This window comes from Ornithorhynchus anatinus, chromosome 11 (assembly GCF_004115215.2).
Source record: "Ornithorhynchus anatinus isolate Pmale09 chromosome 11, mOrnAna1.pri.v4, whole genome shotgun sequence".
In the NCBI taxonomy this organism is placed as follows: Eukaryota; Metazoa; Chordata; class Mammalia; order Monotremata; family Ornithorhynchidae; genus Ornithorhynchus; species Ornithorhynchus anatinus.
This window is the reverse complement of record NC_041738.1, coordinates 29903802-29921050: the sequence shown is the minus strand read 5'-3', so window position 1 is coordinate 29921050 and position 17249 is coordinate 29903802. Positions and strand designations below refer to the sequence as shown.

General features: G+C 38.6%; 1 protein-coding gene across 2 annotated transcripts in view; it reads right to left on the bottom strand.

The window, feature by feature from the left end:
* Positions 1 to 1786: 1786 nt before the first annotated feature.
* Positions 1787 to 17249, bottom strand: part of ZNF507 (zinc finger protein 507) — a 39954-nt gene continuing 24491 nt past the window's right edge. Inside the window, exons 4-6 of one of the 2 annotated variants that reach the window (XM_001508659.5) lie at positions 16251 to 16365; positions 5940 to 6074; positions 1787 to 5818 (exon numbers count right to left, since the gene is read on the bottom strand). In XM_001508659.5, the coding sequence (XP_001508709.2) occupies positions 5458 to 5818; positions 5940 to 6074; positions 16251 to 16365 (611 nt within the window). In that variant the 3' untranslated portion in view covers positions 1787 to 5457. The remainder of the gene's footprint in view (positions 5819 to 5939; positions 6075 to 16250; positions 16366 to 17249) is intronic. The other variant, XR_005660530.1, reaches the window with a different exon arrangement.

Genomic DNA, 17249 nt, shown 5'->3' with positions numbered 1-17249 from the left:
TCTGGACTGGCCAGTGTCGGACCTAGACGATGGGACCCAATGACCGCATGAAAGCTCCATTTTCAGGTAAGATTTTTCATTACATTACTGTATAATGTTGCAGTTATCTTTCTACATTGAAAAAATAATCAGAGAATCACGACAAAAGCAACACAAAATCCAAACCCATCCCCTCCTGATTTTAGGTCCATATTGAGGCTTCCTTATAGACTCGAAATAGATTTTTCTGCACCTTTTATTAATAAACAGAACAAGATGTAGATTGTCAGAACTAATTACAGAAAAATGCAGATGGAGTAGTTATGAAACATCAAAACTAAAATTAATGAAAAGGACTACCACATGCAGAGAATAATCACCCTAAAAGCAGGGGAGAGGATTGGGCAGTTGACGGTGCATTGATACTGTTTATAGAATTTGTTGCTTTCTTATGTTACTGGACACCAAGTGTTAATAAAAAGGCAAAAGCGAATAGCCCTAGCACTATTTTGGAAATTCCTTGTTAAAGGCTAGTTGTTATAGCCCACTGCTGCTGCCTTCTTGCAAATCCACAGAGATCATGTGTTCCATTTCAAGTAGGAGAAATGTATAAATAACTCTCAATTTGACTGTTGATCGGTTGATGAAACAAATATGGAGGATTATTTATGCGAAGGTGAGCTTAGTGCATAAGAAACCCAGAGCTTGGTTAGATGAAATACCTGTTTCTAGCTCCCTTTGCAGTCAGGGGCAGAACCTGTCTTAGGATTCCATTTCTAAATTCCAGACTCAAACCCAAATTATAAGGCTAATAATCATAATTATGGTATTGGTAAGCACTTACGATGTTCCAGGAACTGTTCTATGCGCCGGGGTGGATACATGCAAATCGGATTGGACACAGTCCCTGTCCCAGATGGGGCTCACAGTTTCAATCCCCCTAACACCCATACACACGGACACACCCATATACACACCCATCCTTCTTGGGTACAATCTATTAAATTAGAATATGATGATCCCTGCTTTCCAGGGCATATATCTTAAATGGCTCTGAGTGAACTGTAAAATGAAGTAAACTTGCGTTTGACCTGCTCCACATAGACAGCACAAAGAAACCCAGTTTGGGGTCTGATTTATTTGGCTGTACCTGAATCCAATCACTGGCTCATTCATTCCTCCACCTCACTTTGGCTGAATAGACTGACAGTTTTCTGTAAAAACAAAGTGCAAGGTAGCATTTTAAGGAGAGATGTGATTCCTTTTGTCCCCAGGGTATTTCACCATCTTAAATTCAGCATGTCTAAAACTGAACTTATTCCCACCTAACTTTCCCATTAGTTTTACAATACTCTGTTCTAAAAGCCCACAACCAGCAGCTGGCTCAGTGGAAAGAGCATGGGCTTGGGAGTCAGAGGTCATGGGTTCAAATCCCTGCTCTGCCACTTGTCAGCTGTGTGACTGTGGGCAAATCACTTCACTTCTCTGTGCCTCAGTTACCTCATCTGTAAAATGGGATTAAGACTGTGAGCCTCTCATGGGACAATCTGATTACCCTGTATCTACCCCAGCACTTAGAACAGTGCTCTGCACATAGTAAGCGCTTAAATACCCACATTATTATTATTACTAATTGAGCATTTCATTCTCCTATTTGTAAATTCTTTTCTATCTGTCTTCCTAGCTGGAGTAGCACTACAGTGCCCTGCACAAAGCAGGTATTCAGATACTACTGAGTGATTGGAAAGGCTCCCTCACCTACTGTACATCTGAATGGTAAGATCCAAAAGCAAGATCAATAGGCACATGTTTTTAACAAAAGGTTTATTACCAAAATACAGTATTAAAGTCAATACATGACAAACTCCTGTAAAGCAAAATAAATTATTCTAACATACAGTATTTCAGAAGGTAGTTAAAGTACTACAGACTTTGCTTCATTGTTTGGAACAGACAACCTGTTCCACCATGAACACAATCCTAGAACTTTAGGCTTTAAGGCATGCAGCTTAATGTGCTGGATAGTTTATAAAATGTCATTTATCCTATTTTAATAAGGGCTGGAATTAACTGCAGTCTTTACATGTCAGTCTTCTAAAGGTTTTATACTTTGGCTATAAAAGAGCAGTGTCAGTGTTACACAATACTTCTGTCTTAAAAAAATACATGTATCCATGTCAATGAATATCAAACTCAAATGCAAATTTCTATTAAATATATTTTATAGAATATTACTTAGAGCACCTGCTGTACATTTTAAAAAATGATTAAATAAGTGCTTGTGAAAACTGAAGATACAATAAGTCTTCAGCTATTAGTCTCTCCTCAGACCAAGTTCCCTGGGGGAAGCTGAAATGTAAACATTGTAAAGCACAAATGAAGGTGAATGGTCTGGAATGGATGCTTTTCTGGATAGTTCTTCCTACCATAAATCTTGTTGTCGCTGTGCATTTTGACTGGAACATCGTTAGGACATTAAGGAACGTTCTCCTAACAATGCGGGCCAGTTTGCGTGCAGCATTACATGTTATCGGATTGAACGGTGGGTGTGTGTGTCTGAGGCACCAGATGGGGAGAGTGGTACAGAGTGTTTTCTTTAACGCGAGGTCTTGCAAGAATGCAATCCTCACTTCTTGGGAGAGCCGGGTGTATTGATAAACCAAATGAGATCAGAACAAAGTTTACATATCACGTAGTTCAAGTCACTGTCTTGACTGCACTTACAAAAAAATCAGTGTAAATATGAGTTTTGGAAGGTATCTTTGGGGCATTAGAATGTACACTGCATTTTGGGTTTTCAAAAAAAATAAAAAATGGAAAAGACTAAAGTGATGGAGCTCTGAAAAGGGCAATTTATTAGCCCCAAAACACATACCCTTTTACTGTACGCTTGTAAAGGATCAAAAAACCCAAAACACCCTATTTTCAATTTCTTTTTACACAAGAATTCTAATCGCTTCTTCTCAGCTTCATTTCAATTAAGCTCTAATTTCTTGGCCACTAATTATATGTAGCCCAAATTTCATCCTTAGAAATTCCCCAACTTTTCATGGTAGGAACACGGTTAACCTAAAGCATATCAAAATATAATTATAGGATGATAAAGAGCACTCATACTTAGTCTGTATTTGAATCAAGAAAACATGCAACATTATTTTACTTTTGCAGGACTCAAATGTAGACCTAGGTAGAAGTTTAACAACTGTTTTTTACTTCTAGGCTGACTTTTTAAATACATGATATCTTCTGGAAAGGTTAAATGAAAATCACTGAAATGAGTTTTGAGAAAGAAGACTGGCAATTTAAAATTCATATTACAGTAAATTATTTAAATATTTTTGGATGCTAGTTTTTTAAATAGTCACTGCAGTAATCGAGAACCATGAACAAGAATTTCCACACTATAGATAACACAAGGGTCCTCTGTAGATATTTTCAACATGAGTTAGGGAAAAAAAGAAAAAAAAAGCTCCAGACCCATTTTTATCCTTTGACTCTGAAAATGAGCCTACAATGTTAGTAGCAACAAATCCTGGGAAGACAATAGTTCCACTTAAATATTTCGCTCTCATTCAAAATTTGTTATAAATACATTTTGATTCTAAAATAGCAGTCTATGAATATGTAAAATCCCCTGCTACTAAGACTGAGCAAATCTCATGTTAAGTGTACAAATGCTACTTTAAATCTATAAAATGTGTATTGAAGTCAACTTTAACTTCATGAAGACACTGCTACAGTCTTAATTGTTTTTGCTTGCTTTAACATTTCTACATATGCACCCTAACTTACCACCAAATTACCAGAATATGAACCAGACAGTGCATTAAGATAGTCCAATAAATCCCTTAAACCATTCATGTAATTAAAGGTGTGACTACATCCTGCTTTAATCTGCTTTGTAAAATGGGACGCGTTATGTTTTCTCTCTGTTTCTCTCTTTTCCACACAGCTTCACAGTCTGAAGATGATGTCAGAAAACAAGCACAGAAATAGTACAATGCTTTGGGCATGTACCAGTCTTTCAAAATAGTTAAAATTATTTTTGTCTTCAGAAATTAAGCATAAATACATGATAATAAATACCAAAGAAACTCTTTCTCCACCACTCTTATAATACACCACAAGCACGACACACAAATCTGAAATCAATGAAAAATTATGTAGGGAAACAGTGATGGGTTCAGTGCAAATGCATTTGGAATCAGCCTTTCACTCCACCCCCAATGGAACACTCTAAAACTTCCATAGAGTTTGCCTCAGGTCAGATCTCAGTGAAGACTTACTAGTGTTCATTTTTAAAAACCTTATACAGGAAATTTTGTTTTCTTTCAAGATACAATCCTCAAATATATCAGTCTGCAGTACCTTTGCAGGCAAATGTAACAATGTATCCATTTGTAAACCACACTCATAAAAAAACTTGACATCAGTGCTCATTCTAAGCACGATAGGATTTGTCTCTCAGACTTTTGTTTTGGGTATAAAAAACATTTTAAACCATGAATACATATTTTAAATAAATCCTGGAAAGAACAAAACAGATTTAGTGTGTGTTATCCAGACTATTTGTAAATAGTAGAACTTAAAACTCTGCCATTCAGTAAGTTCAGCTTTATTTCGTGACAAAAGTTAAGACGACAAAATGTTAACCGGCAAGTTTGAAGTGCCCCCTTAAAAAATCATTCAAAAACACTTTCCCATTTTAGAACTGAGCCAGATTATTAAACTTCAAGTAGTTACTTCTTTTATGGCAAATTTAAGATCTTGTTCATAAACTATGTGTTTTGGTGATAACCCGATTTCCCCTTTCCCAAATTTACTGTAACCTGAAATAAAAACAACTTTCCATACACACTCAAACTAAAGAGGGTTCTATCTGCGGTAAGAAGCAAAGGGCCATATTTATAATCAGGCTTGATTAGACGATGGTTTCCATCAAGTGAGGTATTTCACATATAGTCAACTACTACTTTCAATGAACCTGTTGGGTTTTTTTTCTTCCTAATATCAGCACTGCCTGTCAACTAACACTGAAGATATCCTACATTAAATTTGCCTGTCTAATTTCTTGTACAGTGTCTTATCACCTTATACTTGGTCACCACATGAAAGGAGAGAAGCAATCCTGGCTTGAAATTAATGAGACTCTTCTTCTATCGTAATACTTTCTGAAAAATTTCTGTCAGATGTGAGTGGGCATTTGGAAGTCCAAACACTTGACGCTAAGGAAGTACAAAGTTTTAAAATAGATCACTCCATTGTTTCCCCTCCCTCCTATCCCAAGATAAGAGTATTTAATCTTGATGATCGATTTCTCACTTACTTTCACTAGTTGCAGCAGGGATACAGTTTACAAAACTACAGATTTCTACCTGCCACTCCCTCTTCATCTAAAATCTCAGCTGACAACAAAGGAAGAAGCTTGTCTAAAGGAATCCTCGTCAATTGTTTTTGCTAGAGTGATTACAATTTTATTTAATTTGTGCTTAGAGTTGAGTTGTGGTCTTTATTTAGGATGATGTTTATGATTTCACCCTCGTGCTCTTTCATATGATCCAAGAGATTTTCTTTGCTGGTGGACTCAAAACCACAAATGCAACAACAGAAAAGTAATACACAGTATTCCATACTGGGTGGAGCTTGACTCCAGTTCTTTTCAGAAATGCCTGAGGTATTCCTTATTGGACTAAGTTTTTGGTTTTCACTGAAACCGACCACTTCTTTGGGAGTCTGGCTGACCATCTCTGAAAATCCCAAGTTCTCCCAACTCCCAACAGGCTCTGCCCTTTCGTCAGTATTCTCTAATAAACTCTTTCCGGGGAGCTGTCCTTGAAACCTACAGACCAAGAGACAACAGACAAGAAAATTTTTAGTCATTTTAAAGAGTCTTCAAATGCAATGGAATTGCTTAGAACTCATAAAGATGAAATAGGTGCATTTTTTTCAAAATCACTTACCTGCCGCTTTGTGAAATTGCATCATTAATCGCTTTATTCACTTGCTCATAGTTATAATTTTGGTCACTTGCATGTTTCCACATATGGGACTTTAGAGAAGGAGGATGACTGCACACATAGCCACAGAGTGAACATCTGGAAAGAGAAGTTGATAAAAAGCCACTGACATGAAGCTGCAATGAGAGCTTCCCTTTTGAAAAGAGCCAGGCTGGACCAATATAGTATAAGTTACTTAACTTCTGCGACATTGTATTTACCTTCTTCTGTGACAACACAGTTACCTTCTTCCCTCATGACTGGAACTGATGCACAGCTTTTTTCACATTCACAGCAGTTTCGAATCAGAGCACACTAGAAATTTCATACTACTGCAATTTCCACTCGGCAGATTTTTTAGAGGATCTAATGAACCCTAGGCTTACAACTTTTCAGCCTCTGTACAATTAAAAAAATGGCCAAGAAATTTTATAAATTCCCTTCAACAAAGATTTCCTTAAGCCAAGGGTTCAAACAACAGAAAAAGTAGTTTTCTATCAGGTTTTAAAGATTTAGCTTCATAGACAAAAGCTGGCATTTGGTTATCCACCCAAATTCCTACTTTAAAAGCTTGACTTGACATTTACAACTATGTTGGTGGAAGACATAAATATGAATCCGTAGCTTCTTGTGAAAACTGATAAAGCAGCATTTTGTAATGATTTATATTAGAGATTACACTCATAATTCATGCCCCCATATTTAAGCACATTGGTCTAGTGGTGCACTGGACTGGGAGTCAGAGAACCTGGGTTCTAATCCTGACTCTGCCATGTGTCTGCTGTGTGACCTTGGGGAAATAACTTAACTTTTCTGTGTTTCAGTTATTTCATCTAAAAAATGGGGACTAAGACTGTGAGCCCTATGTGGGATAGGCACTGCGTCTAACCTGATTATCTTATATCTACCCCACTGCTTAGTATGGTGCCTACCACAAAGGAAACTCTTAACAAGTCTGTTAAGTCTGTTGCCAACTTGTTCATTCCAAGCGCTTAGTACAGTGCTCTGCACATAGTAAGCGCTCAATAAATACTATTGAATGAATTAACAATATTTTCCTTTCCCTTCAGAATTTAGTTGTACAGAGTAAAAGCAGTTGTTTTAAATCTAATTACTTCTCAATTACAGGTTAAATTTGTATAACATCAATCAATGGTATGCAACAGAGAGTCATTCCTTCCCGAACATTTACAGAAACACAGAGTTCAACACAAGGGGTCTTTAAAACTTGAAAATTGTGTTAGGCCTAGATTAAACCCAATTATGAAGAGAATGTTCTTCCAGTTACACCTAGTTCTTCTATAACATATATGTGTTCTTGCAAAACTTCATATGAAGGAGAAGTTGTGCTGTCCCATTCCAATGCCATGTGCATGCATAAAAACAGTTTTCAATAAAGTGGCCCTGAATATTTACATGGTGTCTATATCTTTATTTTGGGCAACCCTGTTAAGGATTTTCTTTTTTTAATGGTATTTGTTAAATGCATACTATGTCCCAGGCACTGTACTCAGTGCTGGGATAACTATAAGCTAATCAGGTTGGACACAGTCCATGTCCCATATGGGGCTTACAGTCATTTTGCAGTTGAGGTAACTGAGGCATACAGAAGTTACATGACTTGCTCAAGGTTACATAGCAGGCAAGTGGCAGAGCCGGGAAAATTCACACTCTAGTCAGTACAAACCAGGCCTGACATCATCCACGTGTGAACAGACTGTTTCTTCTGACATCAGAGTATGCTATTTCAGTCAATCAAACCAATGCCACTGACTGTGTGCAGATCGCTGTGCTAAGTGCCTGGGAGAGTACACTATAACAGAGTTGGTAGACATGTTCCCTGTCCTCAAGGAACTTGCCTTCTAGAGGGGAAGACAGACATTAAAATAAATTACAGCCATGTACATAGTGCTGTGGGGCTGAGGATGGGGTGAATATCAAGAGCTTCAAGGGTACAGATCCAAGTAAATAGGAAATGAAGAAGGGAGAAGGAGTATGAGGAGGCCGATGCAGTAGTTGAGGCAGGCTTTCATAAGTGCTTGGATCTGCGTGGTAGTTTGGATGGAGAGGAAGGGGTGGATTGTAGAGACGTTATAAAGAAAGACTTTACGGGGAAGCAGCACGGTCTAATGGAAAGAGCACTGGCCTTGAAATCAGAGGACATTTGTCTGTGTGACTTTGGGCAGGTCACTTAATGTCTCTGTGTCTCCGATTTCCTCAATTGTACACTGGGGATTAAATCCTTTTCCCTCCTATTTAGACTGTGAACCCCATTTGAGGGAGGGACTGCATCCAACCTGCTTGACCTTGTATCTATCCCATTGTTCAGTACAGTGCTTAGCACTAAGCAACTGTTCAGCAAGTACCATAAAAAAACAATTGACAGGATTTGCTGAAAGATTGAAGAGAGATGAGCTGAAGATAATGCCAAGTTTACACACAGGTTTGCAAGTCAAGGAGGTTGGTGATTTTGATTTTAGTGATGGGATTATAGTGATGGGAAAGTCAGAGGGAGGGTATAGTTTGGGCAGGAAGGTGAGGAGCTCTGTTTTGAACATGTTTTCCCAGCAAAAGAGTAAGCACTTAATAAAGACCATAATATAGTAAATAAGTATTATATATTCAGTGTTATTGCTAAAAACTGAAATCATATACAGGAATCCATTACTAATTATTAATTTTGGTATTTGTTCAATGCCTTTATTATGGTATTTATTAAGTGCTTATGATGTGTGAAGCACTGTTCTATACGTTGGGGTAGATATAAGGTAATCATGTCAGGCGCAGATCCAGCCCCATATGGGGTTCAGGGTCTAATTAGGAGGGAGAACAGGGATTGAATACCCATTTCATAAATACAGAAATTGAGGCCAGACAAGTTAAGTACCTTCCCAAGGTCACAAAGCAAGCAACTGGAGATCTGGGATTAGAACCTAGATTATATGACTCCCAGGCTCTTGATCTTTCTACTAGAGTTTGCTGCTCCCTAATATCCTGTGGAAGAGCATAGTTGAATATGGTTTAAACCTGGGAAAAACCCCCCACAAAACTAATGCTCAACTTAGTCTTTTCTGCAAACCTCACTGATTTAAGATTAATTACACTTTAAAGAAGGAGTAAAGTAGCTAAAATCGGCAGTTTCGATTCAATAGCATCTGAGACAGAGGCCTCTTTCTAAGCCATTCAAACTGAGATAACCCTGGAACAAGTGGGAATTTGACCCAGTATCTATCATTTTCTTCATTAGCTCACTTGGGTAAATAATTCACACAGATAAAACCTTTTTATCTTCTGGTTTTAATTGCCCAATTCCTTCCTTATCCCCTACTTGTAGGAAATTACAGATAGGTGTTGAGTCTGCTAATAAACAAACTTCTTTTGACCTGAAGAAGCTCTCTATGTTCCTTAAAGGATGAGGTAGAAGAGATAAAGAATTAGCACTGGGCTTTACAATGACTAGACTTAACCATACACAAATTTCTACAGAAAGTGTACTTTTAGATTGGCAGCTATTCTGATACAAACTGCGAAGATCCAGTATAGTTGCAAACTCATTTAAAAGCACTGAAATCACTTTCAATTTCTCAGATATGACGTAATCAAGACCTACTGTTTTAAAGTGAAAAGTCTGTGTAAACCCGGACTTAATTCCCTATTTCCTCTTCTACATTTTGTGACACACTTGAATTTTCACATTCTGGAAATCATCTATTATTATTTCCTGTTAGTAAATGGCATAGATATATATAATCTTCTTTCCTCTAGCTTCCACAAAGCAATTTTCTGAATAGTGTTAATCTAGGAAAGCTCCAATACCAAATTGGATGAAAACTCCACCTCATTTAACTCTGAATAAAGGCCTACCTCTCAGACATGAGGTAGAGATACCTGATGGGAAAAGTTTTAATAAACAAGTCTATGCCTTTCCAATTGGGCTCTGTCTGACTCCCTCAACAATTATGGGATCCTGACAATGTGAGTTGCTCTTTTACAATGAAAACCACCCCTCCAAACATATATTACTAGGCTTAGGCCCAGATTTCTCCACAAAATACTTGAACTGCCTGGTGTGTTCATATGGCATTTCAAACCATTCGTATTTGTTGTGTGAAGTCACATTACTTGTCATCTAAAGAAACAAGTGAGAGATGCTACGCTGAAAGATGAAACAGCTGTTCCATAAATAAAGTCTCAGAGAAAATATATTTCTATAAAATGTTAAACAAGCTGGTCAGAATCAAAGATAATTGCCTTAAGCCTCCCTATTACAAAGATTTGAGGCTGCCCTGAAAACTGGCACATATCTGAAAAAAGAATTTTTAGTAAAGTATCTCCAGGATAATGTATAAGCTTGAAATTCTCAGGGCTTTAATGACAAGGATCATGTGTTCACTCTTACTGTAATAATAATAATAATAATGTTGGTATTTGTTAAGTGCTTACTATGTGCAGAGCACTGTTCTAAGTGCTGGGGTAGATACAGGGTACTCAGGCTGTCCCACATGAGGCTCACAGTCTTAATCCCCATTTTACAGATGAGGTAATCGAGGCACAGAGAAGTTAGGTGACTTGCCCACAGCCACACAGCTGGCAAGTGGTAGAGCTGGCATTCGAACCCATGATCTCTGACTGCCAAGCTCATGCTCTTTCTACTGAGCCATGCTGCTTCTCTCCTAAGTGCTTAGTTCAATGCTTGGCACACAGTAAGTGTTCAATAAATACCACTGATGGGATGTCTAGCTTCCAAACTTTATTGCAACACTTTGTTCAAATATTTAACTCTACTCAAAGTACTGGAATAGTTTGCTAAGCAGGGAAAGCTTAACAAAACTCTGAGAACCAACCTTCTCTGGATGATTCTTAATGTTGTAATGTTAGAAAAATTGTGCTCGGTTCTATCTATAATGTGAGAGAATAGTTCCTAACAGACCCTCATCTACAGAGGTGGAGAACCTCTCATTACCCAATGCACGGTGTAGTCATTCTGTGCAGCTTGGAAAGAATCCTGAAGGTTGCGGGGAGAGGTTAAACTGCCCTAAAAGGGTGAACAATCATAGCAAGTCTCCCTGTCCCTGGCTTCAGAAGAAGATTTATTTTAATACGGAGAAGGATACTTTATCCTAGTGGCCACTGTCCACTGAGGTATTATACTATAGCCGCTTCTTGGTGACAAGGTTGAATCATTTTTTAAAAATGGTATTTGTTAAGCATTCACCATGTGCTAGGCACTGTACGAAGTGCTGGGTAGATAGACGATAATTAGGCTAGACACAGTCATGATCACATAGGGCTCACAGGCTTAACCCCCATTTTACAGATGAGGTGATAGGCACAGAGAAGTTAAGTGGTTTGTCCAAGGTCACAAAGCGGAAAAGTGGCAGAGCCACAAGGATCAGAACCCAGATCCTTCTGACTCGCAGGTCCGTGCTCTATCCACGAGGGCAGACTGCTTCTCAAGCTTCCTACCTGTGCAAGAGGGGAGAACTGGGTTCACTGAGATTCAGATGTAGAAAGAAGACTAAGAAGATGGCAAGATTGATGTAACAATGAAAACAAACAGGGGAAGAGAGTAGACCATCGATTTCATCACTTACCTCACAGATCAATCTCTGCCACACAAAAGTCCAAACATGGTCAGATACATAATGAACCTCAGGTATCTATTACTCCAAGTTCAAGAAGTTGGAGTCATCTAAGACATATATATGGTCTTATATTGTCCTCTGACAGGCAATTCTGACACACAAAATTCATAATTGCTATTTTCTAGGAAGAGGGGAAATAAATAAAAACACTGGCCTAATGGATTCTGTCAAAACAAGCTCAAACTCTGGCATCGTGAAGAGTGCTAGACAGCAATTCTGCCTAAAGCATGGTTGAAATGATGCAGAAAAAAAATACTGTGATAACACAGATTAAATTGAGCAACAAGTGAAGCACAAATTCTTTCAAGAACTGATTTGTGCCCTGGCCTTAGGTAAAAAAGTTTCGGCTCATGTCATCTTCATAGCCAAGCTTGACAAAGAAATAAGAGACCTAGGGGCTGGTGCTGTAGACTGCAGTAAACCCCTATGCTCTTCTGGCTCAGCTCTCAGAACAAAAACTACCTCCAATTGGATTTATGAGTCTCCAGCATCAACACATTTAGCCAAAGCTTTTTATCGGCTTATCACAACTAAAAGTCATCTTAGGATAGTTGTACTTTGTACTGCATCTTTATTCAGATTTCATAATTTGAGACGAACGTGTATGACTTGATTAGGTTTCAGAGACAGCAGTGAAAGTGATTAAAGGATAAACAATGGGATCTAGCCTAAAAGATGACAAAAATTATTAGTTTGCTTGCAGAAGTAAAGGCTAGAAATAACCATTTCTCCACTCCTCAAAAACCTCCAATGGCTGCCCATTCTTCTCCACATCAAGCAGAAATTTCTGTCAGTTGGCTTTAAGGTCTTCAGTCACCTCTCTCATTCCTACGCATCTGCTCTCTTCTCCCAACCAAACCCCAACTTGCATACTCCATTTCCAATCAATCAATGGTATTTATTGATCATTTACTGTGTGCAGAACACTGTACCATGCACTTGGGAGAAGTACAACCCAACAGAATTGGTAGGTTTCCCCAAGGAGCTTACAGTAAACCTATTATCTGGGCCTCATTCTCAACTCTTATTCTGTATACCTCCTGTTCACACCCTCCCTTCTACCTAACGCTCCCTCTCCCTTCAAAGCTGGCAGATCTTTGCACTCCTCACCTTCAAAGTCCTTCTGAAGTTACATCTCCTCCATAAGGCCTTAGCCCTGACAGATTTCTCATCTGTCCACTCTATATTCCCCCAGATGCCACTTCACCACTTCTGAGCAGTTGGTACCCACACTCTGTTCCCAAACTCCCTCCCTCATCCCCACCAACACCCCCAAAAGCGATTATGTACTTACCTTTATACTCTATTGCTTCCTCCTACTTGTAACTTATTTTTAGTGACTCTTCCCCAATAGCGCTTTGTAAACGCTTTGAGGGCAGGGATCACATCTATCAATTTGTTTGTACCCTTCCAAGAGCTTAGTTCAGTATTTGACAAAAAGGAGGAACTCATTAAAAATTACTGACTGATTGATCCTTCTCCAAATATGTTGAAGGGAAAGCACATTCTCTAAAAGATGGCAACCAGCTGTTCTGCCTCATAAAGCACAAAACAAGAGGACAGGAGTTTAAACTGAAACATGAAGAATCGAGACAGTTTAAGGGAAATATTTCCTGACAATAAATGTTAAATGTTCTAATGGATGACTGAAAAAAAGTTGTGGGTCTTGTTTTCTGAATGTTCTGAAAATGGGTAAGAGTCTAATCTGTCTGGAATCAATCCACAATAACTGTGTTATCTGTTAAGCACTTACTATGTGTCAAACACTGTGGAAGTTTCAAGACAATCAGGTCAGACACAGTTCCTGTCCCTCACAGGACCCAAGGTCTAAGCAGGAGGGAGAACAGGTACTGATTTCTATTTTACAGAAGATTCATTCATTCATTCATTCATTCATTCAATAGTATTTATTGAGCGCTTACTATGTGCAGAGCACTGTACTAAGCGCTTGGGATGAACAAGTCGGCAACAGATAGAGACAGTCCCTGCCGTTTGACGGGCTTACAGTCTAATCGGGGGAGACGGACAGACAAGAACAATGGCACTAAACAGCGTCAAGGGGAAGAACATCTGGTAAAAACAATGGCAACTAAATGTAGCTGAGGCACAGAGAAATTAAGTAAACTGCCCAAGGTCACACATCAGGCATGTGGCAGAGCTGGGATAAGAACCTCGGTGCTCTGACTCCCAGGCCCGGGGTCTTTCCACTATGCCCCGTTGCTCCTCAATCAATGGCATTTATTGAGCACTTACTGTGTGTGGAGCACTTTACTAAGTGCTTGGGAAAATGCAACAGAGTCTGTAAATGAGATCCCTGCCCACATGGAGTTTACAGTCTATAAGTGGATTATTTAGAATGAAAAGATAATGTTTAAAGTTAGAATTGGAAAACCAAACTTAATAAAATCACAATGAATACAAAGAACCAATTCTCTGGTGGATTATTCTACAAAATTTGCCCTCCCAGACACAAGTTTCCACCCTAAAACAGAAGACAATACACAAGCCTGTCAGGTTATCCACTTTTCAAGAATGATTGGTGTTGGTCTGAAAACTATTCATATTACTGAATGTGTAAATACATATATACCCCATTGAGATATAGGCATATCCCATAAATTATTTTGCCTTCTAAAAATATTTTCCCTTCTATTTTCATGTAATGAGTTAGAATCTGTTCCAGAACCAGCCTGATGTAATAGCCATCAATCTCTCCCACATTTTCCTCCCTTTGCTCCACCCTCCCCACATTCCCACACACGTCCCCCACAGGCTCCAGTGTGTCTTTTTACTTTATTTTTAATAAAAGCAACAGCTTCTCAAATGCAGTTCAAATAAAATATATAAAAAACTGAAGTTGAGAGGGGAGGAGAATTTGGGAAAACGGGGGTAGAAGGCAAGTCTGGAGATCAAGAAAGCCGCAGGGAACAGGGGAAGACAAAGAAGGTACTGGCTTACCTGTCATGACTGAACTCATTTTAGTTTCTGGGTGTACAAATGCCAACGTAAATGAGCAAACAGTGCAGAACAGTCTCTGGGTGTAATGTCACCCAGGGTATGTCTCAACTTGGGATACAGTCAATTTCGCATTACAATAAAACCACCTTCATTTCAATTAAAATTGGAGGGGGACAGGATAGAAGGGAAATGATAGGAAGAAGGGGAAAAGATAGGATAGAAAGGAAATGATAGGAAGGAATTGGTGAAACGTCTGAATCTGGAACAGTTTTATTTGAATCTGTGGGTGAGTGTTCAGGCACATCTCTGGCATATTCACTAAGAAGGAGCTTCCGATGTTTGCATTGGTATGCCTCTTTTTCCAGCTATATTTGCTAAAGGTGTCTAGATACTCGTGTTTTTCCTCTCCCACTACTTCTGTTCTGCATATTTCCTTCTGCTTGCAGCTTAACTGAAGCTTGTTAACCATAGGGTAGAGCAAACACTTCAATTTTTAAATCAAAGCCTGTCTTTGGCAATTGTAGAGAGGACAAAGGGATGAAGCAAGGACACAGGTACTGGTCTGAATTATGGTTATTTCTGGAATATAAGGCTCCAAATTAAAGAGGTTTTACTCACACTCTGTATCTATACATACATATATATATCCATCCTTGAGACTTTTTGGTGGCAATTACAAAATAAAACCTTGAAGTATTTGAGCAGTGACTCAAACTGAGGACATGAGATGCGTTTTACTGGCAAGATAGATGGCTTTCACTGATAATTTAACAGAGAGAAGGTAACCTATATTCCAGTTAGACTGATGATTGGACCTCTGTGAGCAATTAAATACTTAAGAAGACTTTCTGGTTAACCTTAATGAGCAAAGATCCACATCTTAAGAATAAATACCAGTTGGTTTTGCACTTCTACGTGTAAATTAATGGCTAAATCTCTAACCATGATCCAAATAATTTCTGGTTGATGTCTACAAAAAGGCTGCATAAAATTGTAACCTAAATAATGGACTTATTGGTTATTACGCACCTATCAATGGCTCGGCCGAAGTTTTTTGCAATAATGTTCAATGCTCTTTCACTATTTTGAGAAAAAGAGCTTTCACTATATACTGAGGTCACCTATTTCCATGAGGACACCCACTTTCCCAAGCTAACTGCTTTTGAAAATAACTCACATGTTCAGTAAAAATGAGGGAAACCAATGAAAATGATAAAATGTCCACTGAATGAATGGATTGCTACTGTTGATGTGATACAGAGAAGCAGTGTGGCTTAGTGGAAAGAGCACAGGATTGGGAGTGAGAGGTAGTGGGTTCTAATCCCAGCTCTGCCATTTGTCAGCTGCGTGACTTTGGGCAAGCCACTTAACTTCTCTGTGCCTCAGTTACCTCATCTATAAAATGGGGATTAAGACTGTGAGTCCCATGTGGGACAACCTGATAACCTTGTTTCTACCCGAGTGCTTAGGACAGTGCTTAGCACATAGTAAGTACTTAATGAATACCATAAAAAAAAGAAAAACAGTTTATGCTGCACACCAGTAAACAAAAGTTAATGCATTTAGAAAACTGGCAGCTCTAAATTCCTACTGTCCACCTGAATAACTATGGTGTTCAAAATAAGATGACCAACCCTCCGAAGTAACCAAAAAAAAAAAAATTTACACTCACCTGTATGGTTTATCTGAGTTGTGTATCCGTCTATGATTTCGGACACCCACATACGTCGTGCTTGTATAATCACACACATCACATCTATAGAGTTTCTGGACTGAAGACTTAGTCCCTAGACAAGACATTTTCATTTCAGAGACATATTTGGAGAAATATCTATGGCAACTGCTAATTTCTAACATGAGCGTGCATATTAATTTTCAAATGAAAATTCATAATACACAGTAATAACATTTTAAGCAGTTCATTACCACGGAATAAAAATAGGAAGGAACATTTAATTAAAATCCTAAAAGGGAGTTTAGCTAAGAGTGCTGCATCCATATAATGTCTTCACAAGCTGAACTAAGGATAAAACTTGAAACCTGGCCTGCTTGGGCAGATGCATTACACAGCCTCTTTGCATGATTTAGAATTTCGAAAGGGGACAGGCCACGGCTACCACTATACAATCTGATGGGAGGAAGCAGCTTCAGAAATGCACAGAAATATCTTGCATATTTTGTAGAGCCTGAAAATCATCTAATAAAAACTATAACTAAGCCAAGGCAGGACATGACAGATCTGTCCAATTCAGAATGAAGATACTTGAAGCCTGCTCAGCCTATGGGTTTTCTTTTGCAAGTAACAGACCCTCTTATAAGACCAAGTAAAAAAAAAATTACAGGTAAAGAGACAAGGGTCACACAATAAAAAAATAACTATTCACTGAATATGGTAAGGCAGGACACTGGGCTTAGCTTGAATCAATAAAATTTCTTTACACACAGAAAACAATTCAATGGTTTTACTGAATGACTTGGTCTCACTTTGGTTCCTTGCCCTTACTAAAAAGCCTCTCCAAGACAATTAGCACCTTCGGCAAAGAAACCAAACATTGCCCAGGGACTGAATTACTGTTTCAACTCTAGAAACAATCTTTGTGAATGCTGAAGAATAACTATTGGGCAGAATCGAGAAAGCTGCACCCCTCTTGAGAGAGAAAAGGCTTAGAGA